Source organism: Fringilla coelebs, assembly GCF_963513975.1.
Source record: "Fringilla coelebs genome assembly, chromosome: 17".
Classification (NCBI taxonomy): Eukaryota; Metazoa; Chordata; class Aves; order Passeriformes; family Fringillidae; genus Fringilla; species Fringilla coelebs.
In genome coordinates, this window is record NC_140043.1 from 4,108,458 (window position 1) to 4,126,665 (window position 18,208).

At 40.0% G+C, this 18,208-nt stretch overlaps 1 protein-coding gene across 1 annotated transcript in view; it reads right to left on the reverse strand.

Moving 5' to 3' along the window:
• Nucleotides 1-18,208, reverse strand: part of SPECC1L (sperm antigen with calponin homology and coiled-coil domains 1 like) — a 63,408-nt gene that overhangs the window by 26,422 nt on the left and 18,778 nt on the right. The window contains exons 3-9 of the mRNA XM_084217059.1: nucleotides 17,513-17,672; nucleotides 15,183-16,816; nucleotides 13,510-13,717; nucleotides 7,794-7,867; nucleotides 7,150-7,325; nucleotides 5,478-5,644; nucleotides 3,810-3,901 (exon numbers count right to left, since the gene is read on the reverse strand). Of these exons, the coding sequence (XP_084073185.1) occupies nucleotides 3,810-3,901; nucleotides 5,478-5,644; nucleotides 7,150-7,325; nucleotides 7,794-7,867; nucleotides 13,510-13,717; nucleotides 15,183-16,816; nucleotides 17,513-17,672 (2,511 nt within the window). The remainder of the gene's footprint in view (nucleotides 1-3,809; nucleotides 3,902-5,477; nucleotides 5,645-7,149; nucleotides 7,326-7,793; nucleotides 7,868-13,509; nucleotides 13,718-15,182; nucleotides 16,817-17,512; nucleotides 17,673-18,208) is intronic.

Here is an 18,208-nt window from a genome sequence, read left to right on the forward strand (position 1 = left end):
AAAGCAATAATTACCCTCAGAGTTACTGAAACAGATTCAGTTGCTGAAGACTCATGGAGGATCGCCCACAATTATTTCAAATTAATCATTTCAAAGAGCCTATTGCAAATTATAGTTCATTCTTTATTCACCCTGTCCTTTCTATTAGATTCCAATATTTAATCATAATCAGTCCACTAATGTGTTTATCCTGAAAACTCTTGCAGGTCTCCATCTGGCCCAAGGTTAAATGAGTCTTATCTTCATAAAATACTAAAGGTCAGATGTTTCTCACACCAAATTATGTAGGCAAGACAGACAAATCCAGAACTGTGATTAAAATGAGTTAACAGTCTATACTTTACAGCACCCCACAGCACAGGCAGGATTACAGGGCTACTTATTCATCAGTTAGAGTCAAACTGGAGTTGTGCTTTTGTGCTAGAAATCAAATGGAGAGAACAACTGCCAGAGTACAGCATGAAGAATTTCATCACTTCATATAGCCAATGTCCTGCACACACACACAAAGAGATTATACCTTCAAATGTGCAGGTGAAAGTGACTGTGAGCATTGCACAGAAATGCCCACAACAGCCTCCTCTAAGAGCTGCCATTTCACACTTACATCACCTACTTAAAAAACTCCCAAACATTTCCTAACTGAAGGGTATGAACTGTTCCAAAGTGAGCCATTTCAATGCATCTCCCCACCCCAGGAAACAGCTAAAATATGAGGCTAATATAAAAATATTTAATTTTGGTTAGCTTTGGGACTGGCACTGCAGAGACAGGGGTGTACACAGCTTCACCCAAGAAACACAGGTATGCACAGAGCTGGATAACCATACACATTTATCCCTTAAAACCAAACATCCTTTATGGAAATTGTCAAAAAGTGGATGTATCACCCAGCTGATAACTTGCTGTATATTGGTCTTGTCTCTTTGCAATAAAACAAATTGGTTGTCTCTTTGTTCCTGCTGCCACTGCAGACAGGGCTCCCTTGCACTGTTTAGCTCCTAATTCCAAATCTCACAGCTACCAGCAGTTACACAGGGACTGATTCACAAACCAGAGGAACATGGACCAACTGATGCTAATCTAATTTCACCTGCCTTCATCCATGTAGCAGTCACAGGTGTCTGGGAGATGCTTTAAATTTGAAACAGAACTATGGCAGGATGAACTAATCAACTTCAACTCATCATCCTTGTGTCTGTTGTCAGCTATGGAAGGAAACAGGACCATCACCACTATCCAGGTACCTCTTCCTGATCACTTTGCACTTCATGCCACTGCACCTGCACATGGCAATTGCAGAACAAACAGTTCTGCACATATTGACTAGTTAAGATATAGGAAGGCTTTGACACTAAACTGCTTGGATCCTGGAAGTTCATATGCTCAAACAAAACAGGGCATTCAATGGTAACCTGTAAATCTGAAACCACATCTGCTTCAGAGAGTCCTCCAGTTACAAAACAGAAAAAGAAAGTACCCAGGGAAAGCAACAGATCTACTCCCTTGTCCTTATATTCCTCCCCAGGCATCTGCTTTGGTCACTCCCAGTGGCATACCAGACCAGCTAAGCTTTGGGCTAACCCAGCAGGGCTGTTTTCACATTCTGAAAAGCATTCTCTTCATACCTCTCTTCCTAAATTGCTTTGCAGTGCTGCTAAGAGCCATAGTAAAACACAGCTATGTTCCACTGCAGGCTTCCACTGAAGCCAGAAAGGGTTTTGTTTGTTTGTTTTGAGTTGCAAAATAGATCCAAGAATCTATCTCATTATACATACACACAGCTGTAAAGAAAAACAAACCAAGCAAACAAAAACTCTTCAAGACTGAGGAAATTTATTTCCCAGTCCAAAGACAAAGAACATGGTTGATGCATCTGTACTTGGACAATGTTTTAGGCAACCAATCCATCTTATGGAAGTATCAACACTGTGCCAGATTCTCAGTAGGTGCCCATGTAAATATTTCCCCTGTGACAGCATTTAACAGAAATTAATGATAATAAACATTGCAACACCCATACAGAGATCCACCTTTCCTCAAAGACCTTAAACCATAAGGTGGTTCTATAAGGATGACTTCTATAAGGTGGGAGCCAATAGGTCAGCTCACATAGTGATTACTTATTACAATCTTGCTTTTCAATTGTAAGAGAGAACAAACAAAAAATGTTTTTAAAAAATTACATAGAACACAACAGTAGAAAATGAGGCAGCAATATGAAAATAAAGAAAACTCAACCCCCTTCTCTCTTGAGCAGAAAATATTCACATAACTGAGGTCATGAAACCCAATTGCCTTCTGGATAATTACAAGCACTTTGAAGAAAACCACCTATCTTCAGAAAGACAATAGAAGCTGTTTTTATTTACACACCCTTCCCTTTGTTTTTCAGGCAATGTTTCCCACTAATGAGTATCCAGCTGTTAATGACTTGGGTCTATACCAGAAGTTGAATTCAAAATTCAAGCAATTCTGGCAGATCAAGAACATCAAACAAGAGCTGTAAACCTGAGCAGCTTTGCAGTATTCTAAGAGATTACTTTGGTTCATGGTTAATTTACAGGTAAATAAAGTGAGATAAGCCTTAGGCTTCACCAAAAAGTCTTCTGTCTGCCAAAGGTCTGGTTCAGCCCTTTGGAACATGAGATTAAGTCTGCCTCCTCCTCCAAGAGTGCAGAAATAAACAGAAATATAAAGCCAGATCAATAGGAACAAAGCATCTGTCAGCGAACTCGTCACACTTAACTAATTTAGAGAACTGCTGTCAAGAGTGACTGAACCACAAGAAGAAGCAGAAGCTCTCCCAAGAAACCATTTAATTCTCTCTCTTTGCTTTAAGGCTATCTATTTGTTTCATGAAATTCACTCAAATGAATAAAAGCTGCACTAGTCTGAGAACAGGAGAACAGTCTGTTCCAGGTATTGCTCCTTGGGGACTAAAAGCTGATATGGCTGCAGAGTCCTCAGTTCAGGCAGAGAGAATGTATTACCAAATCATTACACTGACCTACAGTGACAATCAAGCTTTGCAACTTTTGGATAGCAATATCTTGAAGGCAACAGGAGAATTATAGATATTAAAGGAGTAAAACAACATACATCCTTTGACTTTTCTTTATGAATCTGGTCCTATCTGCTTTGTCCTTAAACTTGTTAGCTTCTGCCAAAATCTCACTTCACACAGCAAGTGAGATAATAAAGCCAGCAAAGATCTACAAAGCTGAACATCAGAGCCCTGACAATGCCATCTCAGTGCACCCAGACTGCTGCAGCAGCTGAGCAAAAGCACAAAGCTTCAGAGGGGACAGCACAAAATAGACAGCACCATCACCCACTGGCCAGACTCTGCCAGTGCAAAATGAACCAAGAGCAGAAATTTGCAATTATTTCAATCCTACCTGTAAGGCCTGCATTGAGAGATACATTTACACTGATGATTGCTGACAGATTCTGCACAGGCCTCAGTCCACTGCCAAAGGGGATTACTGCTGTTTCCCTGCCAGGCACAGGACTAAGAACTGACAAACTGAACTCTAAAACTAAGGAATGCAAATAAAGCCTCCCTCTCACGCTTTTTAATAGCACAGGAATAGCAATGGTTGCAAACATTTAACAAGAATTCCCAAGTTTCCAACGTGGTTCTCAGTGAAACGCTTGTTAGACTGAACAGTTTAGTAATTACTTACTTAAGGCAACATTTTATCATTATTTCCCCAGCAAGTCAGCCAATATTTGTATGTCACCACCTGTAGTTTCACACAATCTTCTTCACACAGAAGGATTAAGTGCAGTCATAAAACACCCACCTGCATAGGGGATACAGCAGCAGCTGGGGGAGTTTTCATGGGGCTTGGGCTCAGGGGAGTGCGAGGAATTGTGGCAGCAGCAGGGCTTGGAACTAGGAGGAAGATGGAAAGGAAGGCATGGTGAGCATGACACTGCTCTGCAGTGCAACAGGAGACTGCTAAAGCCAACCCTCACCTTGTACTTTACATTACCAGTTTTACCAGATCACACTCTCAGAATTTCAATTAGCAATTGACTGAAAAGTCATTTGAAAGTATGCCTACACATTTACTCCCCTGCAATTACCTTCACTTGCTGTCTATCATGCATGGTAAAAGCCTGAGCTGGCTGGGGGTGGACAAGGCTAAGGTGCAGGATACTATTACCTTGGCAGATGTAAATCATTGCATTACTAGTTCTCTGATCTTCAGACAATTAAAGAGATAGCAGCAGGCTCCTGGCTCTGCTAGCAATACAAGAAAGATAAATTCTATCACCTACTTCTCCTTTCTAGCTTCTAATCAAAGTCCACAAGCACTAGATTATTATATACCTTAAATTTTGGGATTAAACAAGTAACATTTTTACAAATGTATGAAAACAGAAAAATTCTAAATTGGTGAATCAGTGATCTGATGATTTAACAACATGATTTGACATGAATGCTGAGGTGGAAGGCAGATATTAGCTTGAAATAAAAGATTGCAAAGAAGGGAGAGGGGATTTATCATTTAACTAACTCTGGCAAGAAAGCACCTTCCTCCAGTAACACATTAAAAACACCTTCTAAATTAACACTAGAAAAGTAAAAAACTGTGAATACCTGTGAAGAAAACAAGCAAGCATAGAAATAGAAGCATTTACAGAATGGTTAAATAACAGAGATGGTTCTGTATCTTAAACTTCCTGGTTCTAAGCAGTGGAAAGCAGCTTTGCTGTGCACAGTACTGGACTGGCACTGCTATCTTAGCCTGCTTCAGACCAAGCCTTTATACATTAAACTTACGGGGACTTTGTTGGACATGAAAGTCAAAACCCAAAGGGAAATACCTTAATCCACACAAGGTTTCATATGCAGTTAAAGGTGAAACCCAAGTGTTTCTCATTTCAGAATAATTACTTGGACTCCTTATTCTGGACCTATGGAGAAGAACACTACTACCTCCCACAAACAGAATCATAGTGAAGTCCCTTGTCTCAAGAGTGAGACTTCTTTTATTCTAGAAAATATCTCCTATATCTTTCAATAGGTGATGCTGGCTGGATCTTACTTTTAACTGGCATCAGAGCACCGAGTATAAGATGTAAGTTATTAAAAGAAATAAACTCAACTCTAGCTATTACATGGCTTTTAAAATGCTTAATTTGGAACATTAAGTTCACATTTTAATAATCAGGCTGAAATCAGCTGTGCTCCCAGCTATAATTATGTGTGTCATATGTGTTTATGTATTTCTAATATACAGGAGCACTGAATCAAAGCATCCAGCATATGAGTCACTGGCAATGCGACAGCAAAGAGAAAAATAAAGACAAGACAAAAAAGGATGCTTGCACTTAACTGCAGTGAACAATCTGTTCTGCAATCCAGTTTGGGTTGGTTTGTTTCAGCCAGGACAGGATAAAGCAGTTTGAGCCATCAGAGGAGCACAGGCAGAGGGCAGCCTGGTGCAGCTGCTGGGACCCACCTTGGGAGGAGGCACTGTCGAAGGACTTGATGAGCGTTTTCACAGTGGGAGTCGGCTCTGAGGAGGTGGAGGATCGGCGACTCAGGCCCATGCCTTGTCTCAGAGCTGCCAAATCTCTCTCTACTGCATTCATGTAATTGTACACTCGACCACGTTCTTCTTCCTGCCTGAAGTCAATGTGCTGCTCGTTTAGGGTATTCATGAAACATTTTAACATGCAAAGGCTTAAAAAAAATCAACACAAATTGAAGCTGAATTCAAATCTATGGTCCAAATGGGTCATCACGTTAGCTAGTTTTCTTTTCACTGGAATTCAGAAATAGGTTATCAACCCAAATTTTCACTGTAATTTCTTACTATTTGTCAGCAACAGAGCTCAGCATATCTGGTAAAAAAAGTCTATGAAATCAATATTTGATATAAGGCTTAATTCCTACTCCTGTCTCGCACACACAGACGGAAAAAATTGAGACTTAAGGATTTCATCATTCCACATGAAAATAATCATTTCAGAGGGGAGAATTTTTTTCCACCTGAATAAATGGAAAACAATTTAATACTAAGGAGGTAAGAATATGTTTCTGGTATACATCTTTAGGCAGCATTAGCTTTTCTCCAAATTTCACAGCCTGTGAAAGGATCTCCTATCCTACTAGATGCTGGGCTAAATGTAATGTAAATCTCACCAAATTCCCATCCATGAAGAAAACAATTGTTTTAGATATACACATCACAAGCAGCATTACTGTAAGCTATATACAGATCTGAACCCTAGAGACAATGGAGTCAGGATTCAAATGGTGCTGTCCAAGATGTTCCCATTTGAGGATTTTATTACTTCTGAAAGACATATAAATCAGTTTCTAAATATCTGGAGCACCTAATTCAAGCCCCAACACATCACAATTTGGATTGTTTTTGTTTTTATACAGAAAGCACCTCTAATATCAGTGGAAAGAAAACAGTGTAAGTTACATGCAGAACTAGATGAAGGTTTCTTCTCAGGTAAAAACCCAGCTGTGTTTTTAACCACACCAAAAGCCTTGACTGCTAATAAAGAAATATTAATGATGGTACAGGAAAGCCAACACTGCTTGTTTTTCACACTGTGGGAAGCCAAATAATTTTGAGCTGTTAAACTGGAAAAATCCTCCACTCTTAACTTGGTTTTGTAAAACCCTGGTGGATTAAATATACAGTATAAAGAAACAAATATTGCTGTTGTAAAATGCTGAAAGCTGTAGGGGGATAGAATGTAAGAAAATAAAGACAGTATAGAAAGTAATCTTACTCCTAAGGAGTTGCAGCTGGGCCAATTATCAAAGATTAGGAACAGGCCTGACTTTACCAGGCCACAGCTGTAACAATGAGAAGAAGAGTGCTAGAACAGAGTGGGGTGGCTGCTTGAGGAGGGAATTGGAGACTCAGTGCTCTGAGGAGGTGCCCACGAGAAACACCAAGAAGGTGTGAAACTTTTGTGATAAGGAGACAGCAGTATGGAACCCCTGCAACACGATGACAACAGCAAGCAGCATAAAGCAGCTTGCTGAAATGCAGATCCCCACAGTGAGAGGATTTACAAACTTCTGGAGCCTCAATAATTAAGGAACTGGATTCCAAACTGCCCTTTCCCTGCAGAAGAGGCCACCTATCCCTGCTGTCAGAGGCATACTTGCGTGACTTTATCTCCTCCAGCTCCTTGGTGAGCTTCTCGTTCTTCTCCTGCGCCTCGTGCAATCTGCGCTTCAGGTCCCCGATCTCCTCCTGGGCCTCGGACTTGATGTCATTGGCGATGACCACTGCGGTCTGCAGGTCTGCCTGGAACTGACGCCACTCTGCTGACTCCTCCTGCAAGCACCCATGGGGAAATTAAAAATGAAGTTATCCTTGCTATTCATCGTTTTCCTATGCTGTTAAAGGAAATTATTTACAGGAATGTCGGGGCGCTTGTTCAGTGTTAGGCACAACCTAACTCACAAGATAATTTGAAGAGGTTTTGCTGGAAATAACTAGACTTTGAAAGTTATTAATTTCTTTTCTGTTGAAAGTGGAGAAGAAAAATATTTAATATTAAACTCCACATCAAAACACACAGGAACATTTTCTCCTAAGCCAAACATCATATCTTTGTGACAGAAAATTTTTAGCACTGTTTTGTGGCTGTAAGTTAGTAAATATATTCCCATGATGCCTGTCTTTCAGGAATAATTATTTTATTGGCATTGTATCTAATGATATTATCTTTTCACAATTTCATAAGCTGGTCTTAAGACATTCTAAGCTGACAATTTATTGACTTTTTTTGGTTTTACCTACCCGGAGTCTCCTGTGAAGATTCTTAATCTCTCTTTCCATGTCATGCTTTTGATCCTGAAGTTTTTTAACTGTATCTGGAAAAAAAGTTTAATTCCCTATAAGATCTTAGTCAGGGATTTATCTACTTAAAAATGAATAACTGAAAAGACCTGCAAATGGTTTTGAAGACATTTTTTTAACCAAAGACATCTGAAGAAACATAGTATGAGAAGGAATAATTTGCCAGAGGGTGTTAATAGGTACACACTCCTCTGTTACTGGTAAGGGGAGCAGCATAAGCAAACTGAATTCTTATATAAATCCCAAATCACAATACTAAAACTACAAAGCAATAGCAAAGAGCAAGTAAACAAGGTAGGTAATTTAACATGAAAGCATGCCAAAAACATGGATGTCTGGGGGTTTCCCCTCCTCAAACACAAGCTGCAGCTACAGGAAGCCTTTTGATTCCCAGTTTAATTCCTGCCACCAAGCAGCTGACATAACACTCGCAGCCCTGCCTTCCACAGGGCTGAAACTGAACTCATGTCCCCAAGAATCTGACATTCTTGTCTCTCAAGCTACTACTTGAGGTCAAAGCAAACTATATTTACAGCAAAAGGCCAAACAGTCTGTGAGCTTGTGTTATGAGAGAGAGGGTCCCCTAAATCTGTCAGCAGGCACACAGCAGGGTGCAGCCTGCCCAGCAGCAGCGTGTGTGGCGTCTGACAGACTGGCTACTGCAATTATTCCTCATTTGTGACTTTATTCAATACACAAGGACCATGTGATTGATTACTCCATTCTTAAAGCTGAGCAACTAATGAAGCAGCATAAATTTCTAATCAGTGTGTCACTTCACTGATCCTTGCATTCTAGGATGTTTGATTTCTGCAGCATTGTGGGACTGTAAAAACTGTAAAACTGATGGAGAAACTGACTAAATGCATTTTTTTGTTCAGGTTCATTATCCCAACACCTGCTGGAAACAAATATTTTTCCTGTATATTAGCAATGCTCTTTCTACAACATGACTGAAGGTGCCTAATACATTCAGGCTGTTCAATACACAAAACCTCCCTCAACAGCCCCAGGTACAGGGACTTTTTAAGTCACAGTTAATTTCTTTACAAGAATCGTAAAACAAAACCTCAGCTGGTCTGAAAACACAATAACCTTTCAAACTTGGAACATAAAAAAGAGACAGATATTTCTGTATTTATCTCCTCCTTGTAAAAGTGCCTATTTTAAGTTGCACCCAGCTGATCTTTAAGCTTTGAAGAGAAGCCTACAGGGTGGGCCACTCAAATCTCATGCTACCATGATACTTAAGCAAAGCCCTCCAATTTTTAGCTTGTCTCTTGATACACAACTTGTTTGAGCTAAATTCAGAACTAGGAGGCCAGCTTTAGGCCAAAGTTATAAAACTTGCTCCCCCCCACCTTTTCCTTTAAATACATTTTGGAACAAATCAAGTCAATGTTCATTTTCACTTTTAAAACAGTTCAAAGAAAAAATGTTTTTAAAAACAAAATTTGCAGTACTACTAAAAGCAAGCTATCTAAAAATAACCACAAACCAGAAACCATAAATGCACCCAGTTAAAGCTTGTGTAGTGCCATTGTTCCGAGCTTCTGTGAGTTATGAAACGCACCATTAAATTTTAGTGTATTTATGCTTTGAAGTAAAACACAATGGTCTGAATATTCTGCAGGTACATAAATAATACAGAGCAGTTGTTGGAAACAGTGCTCTCTCTCTCGTCCCCAATCAACCAAGGAGACTAAAAATACCCCCCACCAAACTGCAACTGAATTTGAAATGCAGGGAGAAATTATGACTAATATAAGTGATTTCACCTCTTCTACCAACTACAGCCTGAAAATTCAAGTAGTCAAAATAGGTAGAGGCTGCCATGTGGCACCTTTCCTTTCTGCATCCTTGCAAACTCCACATTCTTCAACACACACAAAGCCTTTCCACCTCCACTGCCTGAATTTTCAGCATGGTAGGACAGGTACTTCCACCATGATCCAGTCTCCTTCTTTAATGATCACAGACAACAAAGAAGACTGAGATAAAAGAAAAAGTAACTACATGTTAGGGTAAGTGAAGAACAAGGAGACTCTTCTGATGAATGAAGAGGATAATTAAGAATGGCAAATCAGCAAGCTCATGTTTGACTGCAGGATCCAATTACATCTACATTTCAGAAAACTATATTGATTGAAGCCACAGTTTGACAAGGCCTTGCCTATGCCTAAGAGGCAGAAAAAAAAGAAGATTGTGGGACATTCAGACTACAAATGGTAAAGAAAACCTTTACAGCTAGGGCTGGGGGTGGGAGGAAGAGTTTTTTAAGGCTACCAGAGAAAAGGTATCACGATGTTCTGTATCTGCAATTTTTAATAATTATAATGCAACTGGAAGTTAGAATTTATCACTATGAAATAAAAATCTGTATCAACATTCAATTGTATAATTTCAATAGTTTCTGAGGGAAAAATACTAACAATATTTACGTGCAGTAGTTTCAGAAAAAAATGACAATTCCTGGGAAGGGAGACTAAATCAAGTAATTCTGACACAGGCAATTCCACAATGGACACTCTCACAGTTTTTGTACTGGATACACAGGCATGCCTTACACCAGGAGAGCATTTTGATTCTTTAGCATAGAAATTGCTATCCCAACACAACCACAAATACACAGAGCAGTGTAAGAACTACAGCCTCCTTCTGTAAGGAACAGGCACTGGGTACAAATACCAAAGCTCAGGCAATTTGTAGACCAATCCTGCTTTTGAGCTCATCATGTCAGACAATACATCTATACAGCAAGAAAGGTGACTTTTTAAGGGTCTGCCATTAGTCACAAAACTAAAAATGTTTAAAAAGGTATAAAAAATGAACATCCTATTGACTTTTCCAACACTTTGTTAGAAAAGGCCTAAATATGGTAAAGCAAACATTTCATTTCATAACTGCTGTCAAGATCCTTTTCAAATGAAATATAGCAGAATTAAAACTAACACTGTCAGCTCCATAAAAGAACTATTCATTGAACATTAAATATATCCACCTTCTAGCTCACCTACACTTGTCCTAAAAATTTACTGACTTACAGTTACAGGCTAGGAGAACCTATGTGCACCTGTGCTAAGAGAACAAGCAATGATTATTTTTGTGCTTCAGAAGAAACCTTTAAGAAGTGGTAAGCTAACGTACAAATACACATTTTCTGCACAACAGGAATCAAACTTTTCTGGAAAAAATTTCCCCACAAACTCTTATTAACTGCTTTGGAGAATAACAGGTTTCTGTTTCCCACTTAGTTACTGCAGATGACTCATGTGACAGCTGGGCTACCTGACTGCTGCAAGTTTTTGGGAGTCAGAAGTGAAACCCAGAGGGAACACGCCATCTAGTGCAGTGTCAGCCTTCCCCACTGTCCTTCCTTCCCCACTGCCTGTTTCAGCTCAGCACAGCATGGAGGATATAAAACACAGATTATTTTAATATTTCTTAGACTTTTTACATATAATAGAGTCATAGAATATCCTCAGTTGGAAGGGATCTATCAGGATCATCGAGTCACTGGCCCTGCACTGGCCCTGCACAGGTCACCCCAACAATCCCACTCCATGCCTGAGAGCATTGTCCAAACACTCCTTAAGCTCTGGCAGCCTTGGGGCCGTGACCACTGTCCTAGGGATCCTGTTCCAGTGCCCAACAACTTTCTGGGTGAAGAACCTTTTCCTGGTATCCAACCTAAACCTTCCCTGACTTAGCTCCAACCATTTCCTCAACTCTTGTCACCAGTCACAGAGAGCAGGGATTGAAGAGCACAGCGAGGTCACTCCTCAGTGCCCTCCAGGCTGCACAAACCAGGTGCCCTCAGCTGCTCCTCACCAGGTTTCCCCTCCAGGCCATTTTAGCACTGTGCTTTAACACTCCTCACCCCAGGAGTAAGGAGCTCAGCTGCAGTGACTGCAGCTCTCACCACATCTGGATGCACGTCAGGAACATACTGTGTGCTTTTCATCAACGCAATTTGCATCCTGCTGCACACATCAGAGAGACCCCTGTTTCTGCAGGCAGACATATTAACAGCTCAAATGTGACAGTTCAATACCCAGATTAATGAGAAAAATGTTCCACTGTAGGTTCCTTGTGTCTCTTTCTGGTGTTTGAAAAGCCCACAGTGAGGCATGCCCTAAGTGCTTGGAGCATTTCCCATTTCTATATTACTATTTGTGTTGATTAATCATTCCATGGAATGAACACTCACCACCTCATCTATGAGGCATCTTTCTCCTAAGTGTAAAGCCTTTAAAAAAATCTTTAAGTTACAATTTTCCATTTTGTGTTTGCAATTCTATCTCTCAAATGTTGTATGGCCTACCTTTAAGTCCCAGATTTTTCACAATGTTCTATGTTGTCAGTACTTAGAGACTACCACAAAAAAACTCCTGTAAGAGGTTTAACTATGAACCCAAAGCCAACAGAGTTTTCAAGTTGTCAGAAAAAATGCACTTTTTAAAGTTTATAGAATTCTTTGTGTGCCATCCTCTCTTACTGCCACTAGATGCCACTCTCCTTCCAGCACAGAACTAAAACAACAGCTTGCTTCCCCCAAAGGATCACGTCAGGACATTGGCTGGTCCACATGAATTTTCCAAGACCAGTGAATAACAAAGACTATTGCAATTTTTCTTGAGAATTTTTCCCCTGGCAGAGGTCTGTCTGCCTGAATTTTCACCAGTCGAAATTAAATATCTGACAGCTGGTTTGTACCCACAAAGCAGAAGCATCTAAAATCAGAGCTGCCTTGTAATGAGACATTGCTAGGCAGATATCCAAGGATCTACTCGACTGCTCCCTGCATGAGTGTATTTCAGTTAATGGACAAAACAAAACAGGTAGAAAACTGTTCAACCTTTTTGAGTTTTTGCTCCAAAATAACTGTCTTTTAGCACAGAAATGGAAAAAAAAATCCACAATAAAAACTTAAAATTATTTTGTAAGGAGAAGCAGTGATTGCCTTTCAAGATAAAGAAGGGCTGCTTAGGGAAACACTTTCAGCCATGTCTGAAGATACTAAGCTTGAATAAACAATTTAGCTTGCTTAAGACACCAACTTTTATTGCTAGCAGACCAATTTAAAACCCTTTCTATGAATATTTCCCTTGTTGTTAGAAGGAATCATGCTTTGGTTCTTTTACTATCTTGTTTCATCTTTGAATAACATGGAAGACTAACAGATATTTGAATTCTCTAAGCAGCACTGTGCAAATAATGCTTGCCAGGGTAGAGTTGCCCGTGTTCTTAATTAGAAGGAGACTAATTGCAGAATTCCAGCCCGTGGTAGGAATGTCTGAGCAGGTCTCCAAGATCAGAGAGGGAACTAAGGCACAGAGATCTAGACAGGTACACAGTAAACACGTTTCCTACCACATGTTTTTCTGCTTTGAAGAACAACTTGAAAACAGTATTGAAGATTTCATATTTGTTCTCTATTCATAGGTTTCATTCCCACACCAAATACTAAGTGGGTCTGGAAAAGCTAAGCCAACCTGATTTTTTTCTTCCCCTACTGTGTAAGGATTCTGCAAAACCTAGTCTGACTTGAATTCAGACATTCAAAAGACAAGTAAAAATATTTTCAATATTACAGTGTTCTACTTGAGCTTTTCTTAAATTATCCTTTTTCTCAAGAGAAATGCAGAATACTTACTCTCCAAATCAGATATGATAAGATTGTCATGAAGCTTCACAGCACGGTGCTGCTCTACTTCATCCTCCAACTCAAAGATGGTTTCTTTCATGTCACTCCTCTCAGTCTCTTTTTCATCCAGCTCTGTCCGAAGCTTTTCTAGAGTCACATTAAGATCCTCAATTTGTTTCTTGGCTTCTTCTTGGAACACTCTATATTCATCTTCCACCTAAAGAAGAATATACCTCAGTTGCATATTAAACATCCTTTTTGTTTTGTAACTACCACACTTCCAATCTATTTCTGCAACCAGACAAATACAGGAGAAATGTAAGCCTTTGCCTATACACTGTTCTAGTGCAACTCTTTTCCTGGGCCAAAGTTAAACTTTTTTTTATTCCCAGGCTGGATAAATGAGCATTCCCAGCTACTCTCAGAGCAGTGCCCTGCCTACAGGTGAAGCAACACTGCCATTGTACCAAGGCTGAGGTCTGATCCAATTTAACATCCAGCTGCCATGGAAAAGGGACAGGGTGGAGGGGAAATGTTAAACTCTTTACCCTTCCTTTCTCTTGCCAAGAGAGATGAAACCTGGTCTCTTGTGCATCAATTTTAGTGCTTGCTGCACCTGTGTGAGGAGTGACTTCCTTAAGCAAGTGTGACATTTGTGTGAGGTGTGTTAGTGAGTTGAAGCAGTTCTCAGAGGAGTCTGTCAAACCATTAATTTGAAAAAAAACCAAAACAGGGAAGAAGTGGTTGACTTCTCTTCAGGAGCAGGGGAAGAGCCCTTTTTATCCTGCCTCATCAAACTGTAACATAAGTAACAGGCTCGGATCAGTGGCACAGGAACATTTACCCAACAGGGTTAAAATATAAATGTATTAAAATTTATTTTATATATATATATATATATATATATATAGGGTGTCAGAAAAATAGAAAATAGATTGTGGCTTAGGGTGGGATACATTGGCAGGCACCAAGTTTAACAGACAAAATACCCTGCTCTTAAGTCATCTGCTTCAGTGGTTTTTATTTTAATAGCACTCTCCAACTTAATAATTAAAATCATCTTAGTATGTTTTTCACCCCAAATTAAGGTTGATTCTAACAGGCTTGTGATCATGACTAACATGTTGATTTGCAGCTAATATATAATTCACACATTAAATTTGGTATAAATTGTCTCTTCAGGAAGACATACCTTTAAATGCATATGTAAAGTTATTAAATAAATTGTGTGATTCTTGCTCTTATATTAAATTATGGTAAATACTTTTACTAGACATAGCTACTGCATAAATTAGAAATATTTGGGCCAAAACAGAACTGGGAATAAACATTTTGATCCAAAACCTGTTCAGCACATAAAGTCTTGTAGAAGGTGTGCAATTTAAGCAATAAATTAGTACAGTATCTTAAATACTGTTTAAGTTTGGACACTGAAACAAATCGTGGAGTTTAAATATTTTTAAAAGTAACACAACAGTTACCCTGTAGCTCAATGCATCCATGTAATTTTCTCAAATGCTGACATCATTTTCATAACAAAAGTCAAGAGAAAGTAATCAGTCCTAACAATACTGCAATCCAATTAAGCTCATAATTAATCTTTTACTTCTGAAAGAGCTACAGAGGCCAATAGGCCATTGTGCACATGGGATGTTAGAATGCAATGGCATTTTAAGCACTACCTTGGCAATGGCATCTTGCAATCGATTGGCGTCATTGCGGGTGTGTGCCAGCTCCTCCTGCAGACCACTGGCCAAGCTCTCTGCTTTTTCCTTATCCAGCCTGACACTCTCCAGCAGGTCTTGTATATCTGATTTATCTCCAGAGTTGTGTATGGAATACAACTCGGCCACTCTCTGCTTTTCGTGCTCTAGCTGAGCTTTCAGCCTGTTCATCTCAATCTGGTCACTGGCTACTGTGGCTTTGTACTCCTCCAAGGTAGATGCCAGAGCTGTTTTGCTTTTCTGCTCTGACTCAATAATCCGTTCCATGTGGTGATTCCTTTCTTTTAATGCCCCTATCATTTCTTGGGCCTCCTTGTTGTCTTGCTCTGCCATCTTCAAAGTGTTGCTCAGGTGCTGCTGAACCCCCAGCAGCTGCTCCCGCTCGAAGCGCGCGTTCTCTGCCAGCTCCATGTAGCGCTGCTCCAGCTCCATGTAGCGCCCGCTCTTCATGTCCTCATCAATCACATAGGAAATGTGGTGCTCGTCCAACAGGGACCGGAAATACTCGATCTGACGGCTGAAGTGCTCCAGCTTGTCACTCTGCTGGCACAAAGACTCCATCAGGATTACTTTTTCCTCTCCAAGTCTTTCATTCTCGCTGTTCAGCTCTTGTGTTATTTGTTGCAGATCTGCAAGCTCTTGAAGCGTGGCTTGGAGCTCCTCAGCTGTGCTGTGTTGATTCTCTTCCATCTGATGTATGCGTTCTGTCAGGCAAGCTACAGACACTTCGCTTGCATTGCCACTGCTTCCCTTCCTAGACCTTTCTATACTTGGTACACCTTCAGATTCTGAAGATGACGGAGCATCTAAGGCATCATCGCTTGATGTCAGCGGCTGATAAACTTCACTGCACTCACTGTCTAGATTATCCATGGAATTACTGTGTTGGTTGTCCATGAGAGTGTTTTCATCCTGACTTAACAAGTCTTCCATCGATCCCGGAGCAGAACCTTCCACTGAAGATGTCAGAGTGCCCCCACCATCGCTGTGATTGCCAGCTGTAATCTCTGGACTCAAAGACTGATAGCCAAAGAGCTTTTCAGAGTTGTCCAGCCTTTGTTCCAAAGAAAAGCCCAAAGCATTTAGTCTGTCTTTTAACATTCGATTCTCATTCTTCAGCTGGTTGAGCTCTTCTCTGATGGCAGTGTTTTGTTCCTGCAACTGGAGCAGTGTAGACTCTACATCAGTCGGCTGATGGACAACAATGGCTTCTTTCTCTTCAGATTTTTCATCCCCCTCAAGATGATCTTCGTTGAGCCCCAGCTGAGCACGCATATCCCTCAATTCATTTCTCAGATGCAAGATCTCCACATCTTTAGTTTTTGCTAACGTCAGCAGATCATTCACCTTTGCTTCCAGCGCAGCTCTGTCACTGATCTGATTGTCTGACTTGGACTTGCTCATGCGGACGTCGGCCTCGGGGTTGGTGCGGCTGCGGGAGCGCTTTGCCAGCCCCGCGTCGCTGGGGCCCTGCCCTGCCAGGGGCAGCTTCTTGCTCTGGCTCAGACGAGAGCGGTCCCGGATCCTCTCTCTGGAAGAGCTGGACTCTTTGTTTCCAGATGAAGCGCTACGCTTAGCTGTGGAACTTGTACCTGTGTGTTTTTTGAAAGTTAGAACGTGAATTTAAAATACCATATCTGTATCAGCAACACAGTGGCTGATTTTCTGAAGCTCACTGCTAAATACATTTCATAGAAAATATTGGAAATAAGCATTAACCCAACATTCAGCGTTTTCTGTTTTCTGTATTTTCATCTCATTGTATAAAAATAAAGGTAGATCATTACTCCTTTATTTCCAGATGGTTTACAGCTTTGCAAGCATTACTGAATCCAAAACACAGCAAGGCAAGACCTATTTCAATCCATATCAATAACACACTAAATGATTTCATTTTGCTCAACAGTTTCTGAAAGCTCTCTTACTTTATTTCTGTAAAGCAATACAAAATGTCCAAAATGTTCACTGTAACAATTCATCTTAGAGATTTAGTGCTTGCGTCATGGATTTTTTAAACAGACAATTTTTAGAAAAATCTATGATTCTCTAAATTAATTATATTATTTCATCTTACATAATAGTTGCATAGACAGTACTGAAAAAAAACTAAAAGGAGCACCCTCCAAAAAAGCAATTACATTATTAAAAACAGGAAAAGAGTTTAGAAGGTGTGTTATTTGATCATGGTGTTACTGAGCACCTCAGTAAGCAGCGTGGATCCTCAATACATTAAAAGAAAATAAAAAGCCCCCCAACTTCCTCCTTTAAGAATCAACATATCCATTTACCTGCAATAGTTTTGGGTTTGTTTTCTAAAGTGTTCATGGCTGTCCCTGGAGCTGAAGATGCTGTTGATACACAAGAGTTCTTCTTGGCCTTGACACCGTTGGTCATTGTCACTCCACCACCACCAGCCATCCCTGCTAAGAGGTCATCGTTACTCTTAGTCTGAAAGAAAGGGAAGAAGCAGCTTTAAAACAGCTGGCCCAGAAGTCTGCACAGCCAACATTTCTACTGCTAAAGATTCCTTCAGTTTAAAAAGTACATATTTGACAAGTCATGTGTCTATGCAAGAATGCTGAAAAGTGTAAGTGTGCTGCACTGTGCAGAGACAGTAAACTGAAATGGAACTTTAACTCCTCACATGTGAGTATTGAAACTTCTCTCTGCCCCCAAAAATTCTTAATCTTTCAGTAACAAGGAGAAAAATTTTAAAAAATAATCAATTAAAGCACAGTAAAACATCATAATGTAAAACTTCTCCATTTTAACTGGAAGGTTGCTTATGCATAAAAATGAAGGCAATTCTTAGATAATTAAACCACCAAACACTAGGAAGTTAGTACAATATCCTTCAATTGAGAATGATCAAATATTTTCTGGTGGACAAAGTCACAACAAAAAGCTCAAATCATAGGAGAACAAAAATCAATCCAACATTTACAAAATACAATTTCTAGCTCAAAATACTGAGCTACAGACCA